The sequence below is a fragment of the Pelophylax lessonae genome, assembly GCF_965119305.1.
Source record: "Pelophylax lessonae genome assembly, chromosome: 7".
Classification (NCBI taxonomy): Eukaryota; Metazoa; Chordata; class Amphibia; order Anura; family Ranidae; genus Pelophylax; species Pelophylax lessonae.
Window position 1 is genome coordinate 145,828,958 of NC_138774.1, and position 18,486 is coordinate 145,847,443.

The window sequence follows — 18,486 nt, forward strand, 5'->3', positions numbered from 1 at the left end:
CAGTGATATCTCCTTTGTGCAATGTCGCTGCCAGCTAAAAATAAACAGTCTTCCATCAACGCTGGCCTCGTATGCACCTGAGGGGAACCCCGCGCCATTTTTTTTTTCACATTTTTTTTTCCACATTTTTTTTTCTTGCTGGCAATTTTTTTACATTAGTCAGTGGGGAACCCCGCAGTTGATGACTTATCGGTTGTTAAGGACATGGTGGCCGGGTTCCTGGCCTGTGCCTTGGCAACCAGCTATATACAGTGTGTTTACAGTGTGTTTAAAGAGAAAAAACCCCAAAATGAATTAAAACTGCATGCAAAAAGGCATAAAAAAAACAAAGGCTTAAAAACGTAAAATGCACTGCAAAACGCCTCAAGCGCAGCCCCTATATATGTGGACCTAAACTAAATTCCATTAATTATCCACTTTCATTAATAATGCTATGTAGGTGTTAACATTTTCAATTACCCAGAGTTGGTCATCCTGGCCTGCAAAGCCTTTCCTGACAAACGCTCCATAGTATGTAGCAATGTTTCTGTGATGTGAGTACTTCTTCAGCATATTTATTTCAAGTTTAATTTCTTCCTCTTCCTCCTGGAAAAAAAAAACAAAAAAAAATCACAAATTTGCTATATATGCCAGTGCAGTTCTAGTGGTTCTTGACAAAATCCATTTAACATCCAGAACAAGCATTTTAAAGTGCATTTAAAGCATCAGCCCACCCAGTTGAATATTAGTTTTTGTTACGTGCTTTGTAAGTAAACCACCTGATAATTGAAACTATATTGGTGAGACATCTGCCCTTACCTGGTGTGACCATAATGAGAGTCCCATTCCCCCCAAAAAAGTAGGTTGGAAAACTATAATTTCTCTTTTTTGTTCATCGTCCTTGCATATTTTTTGTTTTTTTCTCTCGGGAGATCTACAATCAACTGCGGGTGGGCGGCGGGCTGGATAATGTAGATCCAGTGGTCTGCCCAGCCAGCAAGTGCATGCAGACCTCAGCTTTGCGCTAGGTCGACTGTGACATAGCCTCATTGACAGAGGCTTGCCCGCGAGTAAAACATCTCGCAGGGTTGCATACGACCGGGCTTGGGTCTGAGTCACAGTAGTCCCTTGGCTGACAGCTCTCCTACTTCAGTGGTGAGGATTCTGTCTGGAGCGTTACCGACACCATGGAAGGGTAAGTACAGTCCCCCCCTCTAGCGTTTTGGCGTTTTCTTTGGGGTGGACACAGGTAACCTCCAGCAACAGTTGGACCTGCCTGCAGGTTCCCTCCTCTCATCCTTAAAAATCCCTGAGTGAGCTGGGCTTCCCCCACTCCCTTCCTATCTGGGCCTGGAGTCCAGTGGGGGGTCCCAGGACAGAGGATGCAGCGGAGACTCCTGGGGTCTCCCCCACTATCCCCACTCTGTAAGGGCCCTGGGATAGTGTGTCCTGCCCTGGTAGTCTGGAGGGGTCCCAGTGTAGGATACCCCTAGGTGCATGCCCCACTGTTTGCAGTGTGGGTATAGTGCAGGGGGGTACCAGTGCAGAGACCAGTGCAGAGTGTGCAGCGGAGTCTCCCATAACATATGTCCTACCTTTCAGGAGGGGGTCCCCTTGCAGAGGGTGCAGCGTTGCAGAGGGCACAGGGAAGATCCTGCCAGCATGATGTAGGTGAGCGCGGCCATTTTTTCTTAGCCCGATGTCAAGGGGGCCATTTTCCCCTTAGTCCAGGAGAAGCTGGAGATGACCGAAGCTTGTGGTGATGCCGAAGCTCCTCCTCTTCCTCAGTTTCCTCTTCCCGTGCCTGGGACATATGAACAGGGATGGCATCCATGGTGATGCTGGGTCCAAATTCTCGATGCTCCCCCGATAAATAAGGTGAGTCCTTTGGGGTCCCTGTTATCTTTCTCTCTGCTGATAGGTACCCTGAGCCTTGGGGAGATCCCTTAGTTTTGCCAAAAGATCGTTTTTTGTACTGCAAGGGTCTTCGTTTTCCTTTATGGAGCCTAGATGGTCACATCTCCCCCATTGACCCTCTTATAAAGTCCCAAACTTTTCTCCTTCTCCCCTTATGGAGGTGGCAGGTCCCTCGAAACCCCTTCCCATGGTTGCACTGACGGTGCTCCTGCAGTCCTTGGTGTCCTGGGTGGAATTGGCATGTGGGCAAAAGCCAAGGAGGAAGCATCCCCTTCCTTTCCCTGCTCAGTCTGTCTCATCTGATTCTGATTCATCTGATTCTGAGCCTGATGTCGCCGTGGCCGCGGCCCGTCCAGGGGAGCTTATTGTCACACCCCAGATCCATTAGATAATGAGGATGATTCCTCCATGGTTGCAGCAGTGAATTAAAAAGCGCTAGTAGATGAACTTATCACTGCAGTGCGTGAGACTTTAAAAATGGACGATGTTGCTGATGTACCCACGGACGTGGCTGTTGCATTCGGTACGCATAAGTCACCTTGCATTCCAAAGGTGTTTCCTTATGTGCCTTATTTTGACAGTTTTTTCTGTAAAGAAAGGGAACAACCAAAATTACCCTTTGTGGTCCCCAAACGTTTTGCTGTACGTTACTCTTTTGAGGAGTCACATTTAAAAAAGTGGACTAGTCCACCAGTGATGTACCCTCCTGTTTCTAGGTTGAACAAAGCTACCATGATACCAGCAGAGGAATCCTTTAAGGACGCGGCTGACAGGAAAGCAGAGGCTGTGGCCCGCATCATGTTTACTATCGCTGGATCGACATTGCGGCCAGTCTTGGCCTCAGCCCTGGTGTCTCAGACCCTAACTGAATGGGCCAAGCTTTGGCACCAGTGCCTGGGGGGTGAGCAGGTCCCCACTGCTTATGTTGATTTAGCGGACCAGTTGGTCCACGGGCTGCAGTTTGTGTTGCAGCTTTGGATACAGCTCCTGTGCTGTCCAAACTTTCTGTTTCAGCTGTGGTGATTAGGCACGTGCTGTGGCTTGAGAGTTGGTCCGCAGACCAAGCCACTAAGAAAGCTCTCATTGATCTGCTCTTTCAAGGCGATTGCCTGTTTGGGGCTACCCTGGATGACATAATTAAAGGGTATCATGGGGGAAAAGAGTACCTTCCTGCTATAGTCTAGGAAAGAAGGGAGCCTCATAGCAGACGGGGCCCTCCTTCTCGGCACATAGAAAATGATTTTGTGCTTCTGGGACAGATAATAAGGGAAATAGATCTTTCAAATCTTCCCCAGGAGGTTCCAAGCATACTTGGTCTGGTAAGCCTAGAGCTAGCTTTTCTGGCCCCGCAGACAAGACCCCTTCTGCATGAAGGTCTGCTCTCACCCAATATTGGGGTGGGGGGACCTCTTCGCTGGTTTCCTCCCTAGTGGACCTCCTTCATGAGCGTCCAAGGGATCCACTAAATTATTCTTTTGGGGGTACCCAGAAAGGGGGACATGGCTTGTCCTTTTTAGGTTTTTTAGGTCCTGAGTCTCCTTGTGCGGATTTAATTCCTGCAAAGGTTCAGGTGATATCCAAACTACCTAGGGTCCCCCCTATCCCTGTCCAGGGAATGGATTTACCTAGGTCTAATGCTAATTCTGACCAGTGTGGTCCTTCCTCTGGACAAACTTCAGGAACCCAAATCTATAACAACAAATGCGTATAAAAACATTGTATGAAATGGTGGTTGGCGGAAGCTGGAAGGGGAAGGGGGGGGGGAGGATAGTCCCCCCCCCCCCCCGGGGGGGCCAAACACTTACATGGTAATCCCGGTGGGAACTGGTAATGGAGGGGAAGGCATAAACCTTTTGTCATGTTGGTTTGTCTGAAGCTGTCTTGGGAATTTACTACTTTTCACTGCCTTTTAGGTTTCTTTGACATCATGCATCATGTTGTATCATGTAATCCATGTCTGTACTTTTTACAACAACATTAAATGTGATTCTTCAACCGTGCAAGCCTTGTCACTGCCATGTTTCTCATTTAAAGTCCCGACTTTTTTCTTTTTTGCTATTGAATTTAGGGATGGAGACGCACGGCCAATCCCACCGTGCGCCTCATTTAAAGTCCCGCCCTTCCCCCCTCTTTGGATTTGAGATTATTCGGGAGATTCTCTTGCCTACCTTATCCCAAAAGGTGACATTCTTGGTAGCTATTACCTTGGCCTGTAGGATATCAGAATTGGTGGCATTATCCTGTCCCGTTCCCTATTTAGTGGGTCCATAGGGATTAAGTGGTTCTTTGTCCCTGTCCATCATTCCTTCCAAAAGTTGTCTGACTTCCATTTGAATGAGGACATTGTGTTGCCTTCCTTGTGTCCCAAGCCGGCTCATCCCAAGGAATTTGCTTTGCATACCTTGGATGTGGTTCGTGCGATTCGGGTATATCTGGCAGCTACTGAGTCCTTTTCGGAGGTCAGACCCGCTTTTTGTGCTTATGGACGGACCAAGAAAAGAACTGGCTGCTTCTTCGGCTACCATCTCCAGATGGATCAGACAGACGGTGACTCATGCCTATTCCATTAAAGGTCAGGTTCCACCTTTCTCTGTCACAGCACATTCTACCCGGGCGTTGAGTGCTTCTTGGGCCTTCCTTCATCAGGCATCAATATCGCAAGTTTGCAAGGTGGCCACTTGGTCGTCCATACATATCTTCACAACATTCTATAAAGTAGATACTTTGGCATCTGCGGATGCTTATTTTGGCCGCAAAGTTTTGCAGGCAGCTGTTTAAGAGGGGCTGTTCCCTCTTCAGGGGTGTTTTTCATTTTCTTTTTGATACTGCTTTTGTACATCCCAGTAGTTATGATTTAATGAGCGCTGTGTCTGTCGATAAACGAAAGTCGAACTCTGAGAAATGGATTTTACGGTATGTACAAAAAATCCCATTTTCCTAGGTGGACTGGAACAGTCAGGAGTGCTGGAAGAAGGATCTTGCTTTGACAAGACATACAGTATAAAAAGCTAGATGGCAATTCAGTCCACCAGGTTCCACCGATAAGTAAGCTGTCACTTTTGGGTGAAATGATCCTTAAATTCTTTGAAGCTTTCAATAGAAGTTTTCTATTCTTATAAAATCTATCGTTGATGTTTTTTTTAGGAACAAGAAACAAGAAGTGTAACTACATAGCTCTGCAAATGTTTATTTTCATTATGTTTCACAATTCTTGCTGGGAATAATACGGGCTCACTTTTTGCTCCGCGTTTTTATTTTTTAATAACATAGACGAAAAATATATAGCTTGGAATTGGATACTATGATATAAAGATAAATGAACATTTAAAATGCTATTGCACAGTTAATTTGTAAATGTCACATAGGTAAAACTAATATGTCTGAAAACAGTGACATTTTCTGCCTTTTGACAGTATTAGATCCTGCTCACGCTTGGGCATTTGTGGTGCAGTTAATGAAAACCTGTCATAAGAAAAAGTGGTGCTGGCATAACTGCCCCCCATCTGGAAATGGTTGTTGCCTGGCTGGTATAGTGACCCGATGCTTGTAATCACTGACTTAAAATACATTTTTAATTGAAGAAAGCTGGAGAAAAATCGGAAGTCTCTATCTGCATACTTTTTTTGATCAATTATCCAAATTAGAGAAATGATACAACATCTGGTGAACTAGCATTTTCTAGATGAGTGGCAATGGTAGCCTCAATGTTCATCTCAGGACAGATTTGCTTTAACAGCATGTGAAAATTTACACAAATTTATACAATGAGATCTGCGCTGTTATAGTCATTGACACTGTTCTTATCTGTGCATTTTGTCCAGGGCATTTTTCAAACTCATTGCAGCTTTGGGGCTCCTTTACACTTGCGATTGAGGTGCAAGAAAAAGTAGGAGATATGGTTTTACCATCCCCGACTGCCCAACTTAAAATAGCACTGCGGCTGGTTGCAGTTGTACACATGCCACAGTTGTGATACTATTTTCTTCACATTGTGGCAAAAATGATAACCCGTCAAATACATGTGTTTAATGTAGGTCTTTATATATACTGAGTACTTGACACATGGGACAATTTATAGGTAACCACAGTTTATACAGTATACAATGATCAGATGGCTACTAGTATTATTCTGGCATACCTTAGCAGATACTTGGAAGATATTTCTCAGAGTCGGGGATAAAGCTACTAATGTGATAAGGTTTTGTGGCTAAATATTTCTGATGTGAATGTAACAAGGGCATGTAAGGTCATTGCACAGCTTGATGACCTTTTACCTTGCTCTACAATAATGCTCATTTGTACGTAGCTGTGATGGTTTCCTGTCCTGAAAAACTCTAGGGATATGGACAATGGCATCAACTTAAAGAGGTTGTAAACCTCAGAAATGTAAAAAAAAAAAGAAAACGAACACCTGAAAGACAAACACATAATGAGCTAGTATGCATCGCATACTAGCTCATTATGAAATACTTACCTTAGAACGAAGCCTTGCAGTGCGAACCGCTCACCTGTCTCACGGGTGACATGTTTGGTCGCCCTTCTTCCAGTTTGCGGCATCCGGCCATCTGATTGGCTGGAGCCACAGTGACGTCACTCCCGCGCATGCCTGCAGAAGCCGACGGTCACGGCACGGGGCTCTGAAGGAACGGCACGAGCGGCCGTTCCTTCAGAGCGCATGTGCCAGTGATGTCACTGGCTGCATGCAAAGTAAATATCTCCTAATCGGTACATGTTTAGGAGATATTTACAGTACCTATATGTAAGCCTTATCATAGGCTTACCTATAGGTACAAGTTGCAGAGGAAGGTTTACTTCCTCTTTAACAGATGCTCTGAATAGCAGTCATATTACTAACAATGTAAAGATCCCTTCATGCTCAGTGCAATCCCTAATTACAAAGTAATCCATCTAGTTAGCTCTCCTTTGCCAACAGTAAATAGTTTTTTTTACCATTGACATTTTATAAATGCAGTGGGCCTATGTGCAAGATCATAGGTTGAGCTCCCTCCCTGGAGAAATATAAAAGCGTTGCACATCAAAAATTGGGCTTTATTTCCATTGGGTTGAATATTGAACATGGATTGAAGAGCTGTGGTAAAGAGCAAGGCCGGCCCTACTATGGGTCCATTGGACCCAGGCAGAACTTTGACAGGGGCAGCAAAATGATGGCCAAGATTTTTTTTTTCCCAGCAGTTCTGTGTGTCGTCAATTTGCAGTGCGTTACGGGCAGCATTTCCCCTTCTCATACTGCCGCACATAGTGCAAACTGATGCATATGAGGAGGTGGAGCGTCTCCTCCAGGGAACATCCCTCACGTGATTGTGGTGTGCGCAATGATGTCAGCCATCAGTGTACTCCATGTTATGCAGGGCAGGCTGGATCTTCTAGGGAAGTGGCCACCGCAGACACAGGAGTGACAGAAGGTGGTGATGTATGGAAGAAAACGGTATATATAATAATTTCAAACTTTTATATTTATTAAAGTTTATTACTGTTTTTTTTTTTTTGTTTTTTTATCCCTATACCCCCACAAAGCAGCCCCTTAACCTCCCCCACAATTCAGCCCCTAAAAAAATTGCATATAGGTGCTGTTGCATGTAAATCTGACTTCCTTATACATTTAGTTTTGGTTTTAAGGTTTTAATTATAATATAAAATAATGGATGTAGGGGCCTTTTGGTGGGTGTGATTTTTTTTCTTGGGGGGGGGGCTGAGGGGGTGGGGCAGCAATTAATTCTTGGACCCAGGCAGCACAATGTCTTGGGCCAGCCCTGGTAAAGAGGGCCTGAGATGACTTGCATAGTAAAGAATGAGGCAATGTGGAATAAGGAGTACACAGCACAGTTTACTGCATGAGGTCGTATGGAATAGATGTGTACAAGCGCACTTCCCAGTCAGGCTGTAGTGGTAGTAGTGAGGGACTGTGGCACTCTTGTGGCTGCATGGAAGAAGAGAAACTGTGGCACTGTGATAATGCCACAGAACACCCGCATGCTGCCACTAAAGTGCTATCGACCTCCAACCAATCATGCTGACAGGTTTTGGGGATTGCTAACTGAGTTTTTCTGCCAGGCTTCTGGGGGGCCCTAAAGGTCTACAGGTATAACAATATCATTAATGAACATTTCACAAAGCTGCAGAGTTTTGTAATATCTATAGGGACCGCTTAACTGCAATGGCAATTTTTCTGGAAAAGGTGAAGACTCTTCATTGCAGCATGGCAGAAGGGGGGGGGGGGGCAGAGCAGGTCTGGGTGGAGGCAGACTCCAGACTAGCTTTTTCTGACTGCTAAGTACAAGCACTGGACTAGGATTTGGTGTGTCATTGGTTGCTAGGATGCTGGCGGCTGGGAAGGGGGGTCAAGGATTGAGGGGGAAGGGGTGCCTTGTGCCATAGACTGCAGCTCCTACTTATCTGAATCACCAATGTGTGCAGTCAGTGAATGCTCCTTGGGACCCTTGTGCACCGCATGCGCTGTACACAATGATGACACAGCCCTGTCCACTACCCAGTAGTGTATACATAGCCATCAGATTTATGTGCATCTTTGTTCATGATTTTTTTTTTAAATGGCTCATTTTAGTTGTCTTACATCAGTTCATATTTAGTTCATAAAATGTGCTATCTTAACATGTAATAAGTTCATAGCTGCTTCTATTTTACATGGTAAAACTAAAATCGGAGATAGCTTCCAGTTGTAAGCTAAGAAAAAAAAATAGTTTTGAGTCAGAAAGCTTGTTCCTATAAAGAGGAACTCTTGATGCTGACAGATAACAGGATATGAAGTACTGCTGTATAAGCAGTGAAAGGTAATCTAAGCCATTGCTTGTTTTAAGATCTGTATTCCCTACCCGCCCTGTAAGATGATACAGCAGCATTTCCTGAATGAAGTCCAGCTGACCCCGCAGTGACTGGGAGCATCCTGCAGTCAGCTAAAGCAAAGGGAAATTCACTGTGTATCTTACCATGATATAGAAAGCATTGCTGCTAAGAATTCTGCCATGGAAATCTCAAACTTAAAACACATGTCATCTCACTATTCTAACTAGTCCCTTGTAACAGTGCAACATGGTGTTATTTTAGGCATAATCAGTACAAGTCCCATTACATGGAAAGCAAGTGTAGGATTTGCAGGACAAGCTGTATAATACATCAGACTAATGCCTCAAGGGAGACACTAATCTAGGCCTCTGTAACTATAGTGTGACAAGTTTGATAACCCGTTCTTTCTCAGTCCTGAGTACCTGATGCCTGCATTGCTTAACAATGTTCTTGTCAGGAATGCTGGAATTTGCTGTAAGCAACTGGAAAAAAAAATGTTAATTTATTTTTTCATTGACGGACACAGCTCCTAAAGGCTCGTACACACTTGACGAAAATCGGACGAAATATCCTCCGATTTTTCTCTCATGCTTAGCGGTCATAACGGTTTTTAGTTGACAGTGCATAATGTTCACAAAATTTCTCCTCCAATTTTTTTTTTTTGGGACACTTGTTACTAGACTTCCGGGTCATCAGCAACTCCAGATCGTGCGCGGTCTTTCGTATCTGATTTTTCACGGACATACTGCATACACATTAAACGAAAATTGGTCGTCTGGGGACGGACGATAAAAATTTTGTTGTTTGTCCCTCCGTTTTTTTTTTGTTGAAAATGTCGGCATCGGCTGCTGAAAGTTGTGTACACACTAGCCGAAAATCGTATGATTTTACCTCAGACTGAAATTTTTGGCAGATTTTCTACTAGTGTGTACCCCACTTTACCTTCTTGACCAGGAGTAGGACACTAGGCAGGAAAAAGCTTGACTACGCCTATGGGGCAGTCCCAAGGGGTATACTCTCAGCTATAGGCACTAAGTTTTTGTTCCTGCCTAGTCAGGGGTAAGGACTTAGTTCCTTGCTGGGATCTCTGGTCCTGGCAATTTTTTCCTTTAAATTGAATTTTTTTTCCTATCTTTGTTATTTTGTTCCTGTGAGAATCTACTATCAACTGCCAGACTGCGCGACAGACTGAATAATTTAGATCCAGAGGGTGCCCTCAGTCTGGCCAGTGAGCGCACACAGACCTCATCTCCGCACTAGGTTGGCCGCGACATAGCCCCACTGGACAAAGGCTGGCCTGCAAGTTAAACGTCTCACGAGGGCACATATGACCTGGCCACAGCCTGAGTCGCAGTGTTCCTCCTGGCTGACAGCCCCCCCCCCATTCTGATGGGGTCTGTCAGGAGCGGTGCACACCCTGTTCCTGGTATGGTGAGTTGCTGTCCCCCCTCTAACCCTGGAGATTTTTTAGGGGGACGTGGGCCCCTCCCTGGGATGGTCGGCCCCCAGGTTCTACTCCTTCCTATGCAGCGCCCCCCCCCCTTCTCGTGGTCCTCCTTGTATTTGTTACCTCCAATATGCCCAAACCCTCCCTCCCAATGGGGTGGCCAAATCTTTTAGGTCGGTCTGGGGTGTCAAACTGGCAATGGGGGTGGGGGGGGGGGGGTGTGCCACCGCCGACTGGACAATCGACCTTTGGGTGGGGGCTCCTGCCAGGGCCCAACTTCCTACTGGTATTGTGTTCTGTGCTCCGAGGGGCATTTTCTTGTGGTTTACCCATTGAAAATAGTGGCGGCTATGTTTTTGAAGCTTTATGGGCGGTGATTTTAGCGGTGGGAGCCCCTCCTCATCCCCTAGAACAGACTCCTGGATCTTTCCCTTCCTGATCGCCGCATGGTGTGCAGTTTGCCTGGTGCTGTAAGTACCTGATCAGTGGTGGTGAGTCTTTTTGTGGGGTTTTTTCTCTCCCTCTCTCTGTAATAGCAGTGGTAGTGCTCTGTGCTGAACTCTGTGGTGCCGCCAGAATGGTGGAAGTGTCCCTAGCAGTGGTACACTTTTTTTGTGTGGGTCCCCCTCTTCTCTGACAGTCCCTGGAGCACATTTTTCCAGCTGATCCCCTCTCAGAGGCTGCCGGGCTCTCTGGGTCCCAACAATCCCTGACTGCACTGACAGCATGCCTGGAGTCCTTAGTGTCCAAGGTGGATTTGGTCCTGGGAAAACGGGCTAGCAAAAAGCATCCCCCACCTTCCCCTGCTTCATCTGTCTCATCAGATCCTAAATCTGATTTGCCATCGCGGATGCGAGTTACCCTTCTGTGTCTGCGTCCATGCACCCTGCATGCTCAGATAGTGAGGATGATTCCTCTGCTCCTCTAGCCAATCATGAAAAGGCCCTGGTGGATGCGCTGATTGTGTCAGTGCTTGAAACTATAAAAATGGAGGATGCGGCTGATGCTGCGTCGGAGGCGCTGGTCCCTTTCCTTTTGGTACCCAAAGGCCCTCCAAGGCAGCGAGGGTGTTTCCCCTCTCCCGCTTACTTTGATAATATTGTCACTAAACAGTGAGGTTGTCCAAAATGCACTTTTGCGGTCCCTAAGCATTTTGCGATGTGGTATCCTTATGAGGATTCCCTGCTTAAAAAGTGGACGGTCCCACCTGTAGTGGACTTTCCGGTTTCCAGGTTTAATAAAGCCACCTTGATTCCAGTTGAGGAGTCCCTGACCTTTAAAGACCTGGACGATAGGTCAGAGGCTCTGGCCCGCCATATGTTCACTATGGCTGGTTCGGCTCTTAGGTCGGTATTTACTATTGCCCTGGTGTCGCAAATTCTGACCGAGTGGGCTAAACTTTTACGCCAGGGCCTGGAGGGAGTACCTCTTCCCCCTGCCTTTGTGGAGCTGGCGGGTGAATTGGTCCAGGGGCTACCTGGAATCAGCTTCTTTGATTTCAAGACTGTCTATCTCAGCAGTGGTCCTTCGTCATATTATCTGGCTTAAATACTGGTTTTGCTGATCAGACTTCTAAGAAGGCCTTATTTGATCTCCCATTTGTGGGGGATCGCTTGTTTGGAGCTTCCTTTGATGATGCCATTAAGGGCCTCACAGGGGGGAAGAGTACTCTTCTTCTGCCAGCTTCCAAGGGCAATGAGCCCTGGCATAGACAGGGGCCATTCTTCTCGGCTCTGAAGAGGCCTTTTCATCCCTCTGGGTCTCAAGACAAGGGATCTAACCCCTTCAGAGCCTCCACCAGAGGTCCCAGAAGGACCTGGTTTGGTAAGTTGAAGCAGCTCTGAGCGAGCTCTTCCAGACCTGCGGACAAGCCTTCCTCTGCATGAAGGGGTGCCCTCACCCATATCTGATGTTCATTGACGGACACAGCACCCACCCCTCTGTGGAGTTGGCTTTCTTCTGACATTGCTTGTAATAAAACTAAGTGCCTATAGCTGAGAGTGGGAGTATACCCCCTGGGACTGCCCCATAGACATAGTCAAGCTTTTTCCTGCCTAGTGTCCTACTCCTGTAGGTGGCAGTATAACCCAACTGTCAAGAAGATAAGGAGCTGTGTCCGTCAATGAACATCAGAGAAATTGATTTTACGGTAAGTCAAAAATCCCATTAAGATTTCAAATACATTTTAAATATTTCCATTATTCCCAGCTCTTACATAAATGTGTCAAAACCCTGCCCCTCTGTGGAGTTGGCTTTCTTCTGACATTGCTTGTAATAAAACTAAGTGCCTATAGCTGAGAGTGGGAGTATACCCCCTGGGACTGCCCCATAGACATAGTCAAGCTTTTTCCTGCCTAGTGTCCTACTCCTGTAGGTGGCAGTATAACCCAACTGTCAAGAAGATAAGGAGCTGTGTCCGTCAATGAACATCAGAGAAATTGATTTTACGGTAAGTCAAAAATCCCATTAAGATTTCAAATACATTTTAAATATTTCCATTATTCCCAGCTCTTACATAAATGTGTCAAAACCCTGCAGTGAGAGTGTACCATATCTACATGTGAAATGCAGTAATTGATATACAGTAAGTGATTGCTATGTTTCTACTGTACTCAACTCTTTTTTGGATGCTTAAAGTGGTTGTAAAACCTTTAAGGTTTTTCACCTTAATGCATTCTATGCATCAAGGTAAAAAAAACCTTCGGTGCTGCAGCTCCCCCCCCCCTTTATTTTCTTACCTGAGCCCGATCTGATCCAGTGATGTGCAAGAGTACAGCGGCTGCAGCCACTGTTGCACTCCTTTTTGGACAGATTGATCGCAGCTGTCAATTAAAAGCTGTGACTAAGGGGGCTAGGTGGCAGGGCCGAGTCCCGCTGTCTGTGTCAATGGACACAGCAGTGGGACTCTAGAGCGAGCCCGCACAGGTGCCCCTATGGAAAGCAGTTTTCCGTTGGGGTACCCGATGAAGAGGAGGGGCCATGGTGCTGGCGGGGGACCCCAGAAGAGGAGGATCGGGGTTGCAAAACAATTGCACAGAGCAGGTAAGTATAGGCATATTTTGTTGTTTAAAAAAAAAAATAATAATATTTACAACAACTTTCACAACAACTTTCACAACCCTTAGTGGAATCTTTCCTTCTAACCACTTCAGGACCGGAAGGTTTTACCCTCTTAATGACCAGGCCTTTTTTTGTGACAAGGCACTGCTTTACTTTAACTGACAATTGCGCAGACGTGCGATGCTGTACCCAGATAAAATTGATGTCCTTTTTTTCCCCACAAATAGAGCTTTCTTTTGGTGGTATTTGATTACCTTTTGCATTTTTATTTTTTGCGCTATAAACAAAAAAAAGGGACAGTTCTGAAAAAAAAACTGTATTTTTGACTTTCTGCTATAAAACATTCCCAATAAAAAAAATAAAAAATCTATTTTTTTTTCACAAGTTTAGGCCAATATGTATTCGGTCACATATTTTTGGTAAAAAAAAATCACAATAGATTTATGTTATTTATTTATTTTTTATAGTAATGGCGATCAGCGATTTTTAGCGTGACTGCCACATTGCGGAGGACAGATCGGACATCTGACTGACACTTTTGAAGGGACTAGTGACATTACTACAGTAATCAGTGTTATAAATATGCACTGTTACTGTACTAATGACACTGGCAGGGAAGGGGTTAACACCAGTGGTGATCAAAGGGTTAAGTGTGCTCCTAGGGATTGCTTTCTAACTGTATGAGGGATCGACTCACTGGCTGAACACAGAAAGAAAATAGGAGGAACCCAGGATCCCTGTGTTCATCTCTGACAGAACAGCAGTCTGCCTTGTTTACATAGGCAGACCGCCGTTCTGTCTCCATGGGAAGCGATCGCAGGTGGCCGCGGGATGCAACCTGCTGATTGGCTCCCCCTCTGAAAAATCGGTGTGTATGCGTGCCTCCGGCGGTGCGCGCACCCCCACTATTACATGAAGCGACGTACAGGTACATAATTTCACATAATAGAGCCGACCTGCTGCAGTAAAACTACAGCAGCTGGTCGGCAAGTGGTTAAAAAAAAGGTGAACTTGTTGTAACCAATGTTATCAATGTGCATTATAGTGTAGCTATAACCAAAACCTTTTGTTCTGCTTCTCTAATCCAAGCACTGCAACTGTGATTGCTATAACTGATTCAGTTTTGGCAAGATAGCTGTAACTTAAAGTCCCAGTAGAATTAGTAGATAGTGACTCGACCCAAATGACATCTTGCAGATCGTAGAAAGCGTTAATCCAAAACTTGTGCAGATCTTCACAGATGAACACAGGATAGGTAGAAAAAACTTGGTATGACTAGCTCCAGCAATTACATGTGTTCAGAACAGAAACTAGACACGCTGAAAAGAGGGTGGGACTAGATTTACAGAGCATCTCCTAGCTATGGAGGGAGGAAGGGGCAAAATTATTTAAAGGCAAAAAAGCAACAATGCATTAGTAATATGATAGCTTTGTTTTTTGGTAATTTAGGGTTCAGATAAAGTGTTTGTAATTGCAAAAGATTTGGAGAGAGTAGGAAAACAAAAGATTAAGACCCATCTAATTGTTCTGGTGATCAGTCAGCTGTGAAAATGTGGAATATACTTAGCTAGTTCTAGTCAATTCAATAGATTGCGTAACCTCTTGTTGCCCACGTAACACACATGTGCTGGAGGCAAAGAGGGTGGACTTTATCATCAACACTCCCCACAGCCAATCACAGTGGTAACATGATTAGGCAGACATTCTTGCACTGCCCCCCTCCCTTGACATACAAGCTCAGCTAAAAGGATTCCAGGGTGGACAGGAAACGGTTAAAAAAAGACTGGCCATGTTTCTAAATTCATAAAAATATAACTGGCTAATAATAGTTAGAAACTTTAGAACTCCTGAGAGCTCAACCATGCCTTGGGGCTCATACAAATGGCTGTATCCAGTATTATCTGGCAAATCTCCACACGAGGAATCCCACAAATTCTTGGCACAACCACCTATAGAGGTCAATGGCTGTACACAGCTATACACATGTATACGGAAGTACCTGCATAAACATGCATATGCATTCGGGTGTACAACTCTGAACACAGATTTATGAGTCCAGAGTTGTACACTTGTATGCATACACATGTTTAACCCTTGCTCCAGCACTTGTTTTAAAAATGTAAAAAAAAGAACACATTTAATAATGTATATACATACTGACTGTATTACTCATATAAATTAAAGTGAGTTTGGCTGGGCTTTAAAAAAGGGGTTGGTTTACTAAAATTAGAGTGCAAAACCTGGTGCATGGTATCTTATTATAGTGCATGGTAGCTTATTTGCTAAGCTTCTAACTCTGCTTGTTCAATTTAACTTTGACATAAACCTTGAAAATGTTTGGTTTCTCTGCACCAGTTTTTGCAAACCAACCACAAAGTGATTCTTTGGCTGCCAGGTGTTGTGTGCCTGTAGGCTCCAATCTGGCCCAGGTTCTGCCATTAGAAGCCATAGTTCTTGTTTGGACCAGAGTTCTTAAGGCAGTATACAAAAAAACATAAAAGAGCTTCATAGGTGTGTTTGTACAAGTTTGGTCCAGATATTGTGATATGTATTAACTACAATGGTCACAAGTGGCAAAAACAGGGAATAATTTTTTCCTTTTTTTATTTCCTTCCATGGAAATTTTTGAACAGCAGTGTTTGTATAGTTTATAACATCATCATTTTAAATGTTGTATATTCTGATAAAATCCTAAACATTTTATACATTCAACAGTATGCCAGTAATGCTTATTGATGCTTTAACAAATACAGTGCCTTGCAAAAGTATTCGGCCCCCTTGAACTTTTCAACCTTTTGCCACATTTCAGGCTTCAAACATGAAGATATAAAACTGTAATTTTTTGTGAAGAATCAACAACTAGTGGGACACAATCACGAAGTGGAACGAAACTTATTGGATATTTCAAACTTTTTTAACAAATAAAAAACTGAAAAATTGGGCATGCAAAATTATTCAGCCCCCTTAAGTTAATACTTTGTAGCGCCACCTTTTGCTGCGATTACAGCTGTAAGTCGCTTGGGGTATGTCTCTATCAGTTTTGCACATCGAGAGACAAGTTTTTGCCCATTCCTCCTTGCAAAACAGCTCAAGCTCAGTGAGGTTGGATGGAGAGCGTTTGTGAACAGCAGTTTTCAGTTCTTTCCACAGATTCTCGATTGGATTCAGGTCTGGACTTTGACTTGGCCATTCTAACACCTGAATATGTTTATTTGTGAACCATTCCATTGTAGATTTTGATTTATGTTTTGCATCATTGTCTTGTTGGAAGACAAATCTCCGTCCCAGTCTCAGGTCTTTTGCAGACTCCCATCAGGTTTTCTTCCAGAATGGTCCTGTATTTGGCTCCATCCATCTTCCCATCAATTTTAACCATATTCCCTGTCCCTGCTGAAGAAAAACAGGCCCAAACCATGATGCTGCAACCACCATGTTTGACAGTGGGGATGGTGTGTTCAGGGTGATGAGCTGTGTTGCTTTTACGCCAAACATAACCTTTTGCATTGTTGCTAAAAAGTTTGATTTTGGTTTCATCTGACCAGTTTACCTTCTTCCACATGTTTGGTGTGTCTCCCAGGTGGCTTGTGGCAAACTTTAAACTACACTTTTTATGGATATCTTTTAAGAAATCGCTTACTTCTTGCCACTCTTCAATAAAGGCCAGATTTGTGCAGTATACGACTGATTGTTCTCCTATGGACAGAGTCTCCCACCTCAGCTGTAGATCTCTGCAGTTCATCCAGAGTGATTATGGGCCTCTTGGCTGCATCTCTGATCAGTCTTCTCCTTGTATGAGCTGAAAGTTTAGAGGGACGGCCAGGTCTTCGTAGATTTGCAGTGGTCTGATACCACTTCCATTTCAATATTATCGCTTGCACAGTGCTCCTTGGGATGTTTAAAGCTTGGGAAATCTTTTTGTATCCAAATCCGGCTTTAAACTTCTCCACAACAGTATCTCGGACCTGCCTGGTGTGTTCCTTGTTCTTCATGATGCTCTCTGCGCTTTAAACTGACCTCTGAGACTATCACAGTGGAGGTGCATTTATACTGAGACTTGATTACACACAGGTGGATTCTATTTATCATCATTAGTAATTTAGGTCACACACAGGTGGATTCTATTTATCATCATTAGTAATTTAGGTCAACATTGGATCATTCAGAGATCCTCACCGAACCTCTGGAGAGAGTTTGCTGCACTGAAAGTAAAGGGGCTGAATAATTTTGCACGCCCAATTTTTCAGTCTTTTATTTGTTAACAAAGTTTGAAATATCCAATAAATTTCGTTCCACTTCATGATTGTGTCCCACTAGTTGTTGATTCTTCACAAAAAATTACAGTTTTATATCTTTATGTTTGAAGCCTGAAATGTGGCAAAAGGTTGAAAAGTTCAAGGGGGCCGAATACTTTCGCAAGGCACTGTAGGTGTACCTTTACTGTTGTGCTAACATACCCTCCTTTTAGAGCTCCTGAACTAATCTACACTTAGCCCCACCCCAGCTACATACTTGCCTCGGTATCACAGCCATGCCTTGTACAATTCATACCTGCAGTACCATGAAAGTATGCAGGCATGGCCATTGATAAAGAGGAGCAGCCCATGACTTTCCCATTTAAGTATGTAAGCAGCTGCTGTGGAGGGTTTACGTGTAGATTAGGTAAGCAGGGTTAGGGAGAGGGGGAGTTCTTATTAAAGACACACATGTACTTCTAGGTTTGTGTATTAAAGGTAATAAAAACAAATTATTGTTAATAATCTGCAGAGTTGGACTGACGCTGTAAAAGTGACAGTACAGCATGGGTGTAAACTGTGCTGCCTATGCGATCAGCCTATTTTTTGATTTAGTTAGAAAATCAGGCTATTCTAGATCCAGTTAGAACATTCAAGTGTATTGCCCACTATATTATTGTAGCAATCACAAATGCAGTATTTCCCAATAAAGCTTCACTCTGTCCATAAGTTAGATCTTTTTTCTTTTAACCTGTTTGTCACCTTTCAGTTGGTAAATTTTCCCACTCATGAGCATGGGCACTCTTGTGAAATCATCTTTGCTTCCTCTGCTTTGTTTCTAATCTCACAAACTGTTCTCTACCCATGTCATATCACGACTTCTTTATGTTTAGTTCCTCAAACATCAATATTTTCCCTTCTTCTAACATGGTCTGAAATTCATCATTGACCTAAATGGCTTCTTTTAAGCACTCTAACCCAATATGTTTATTCTCCCAACAGTATTTATCTATTACAAGATCAATGTAT

The 18,486-nt window shown here is 44.1% G+C and overlaps 1 protein-coding gene across 1 annotated transcript in view; it reads right to left on the minus strand.

Annotated features, from left to right (window-relative positions):
* Positions 1-18,486, minus strand: part of NRK (Nik related kinase) — a 489,556-nt gene that overhangs the window by 276,699 nt on the left and 194,371 nt on the right. Inside the window, exon 4 of the mRNA XM_082263406.1 lies at positions 460-585. Coding sequence (XP_082119532.1) covers positions 460-585 — 126 coding nt within the window. The remainder of the gene's footprint in view (positions 1-459; positions 586-18,486) is intronic.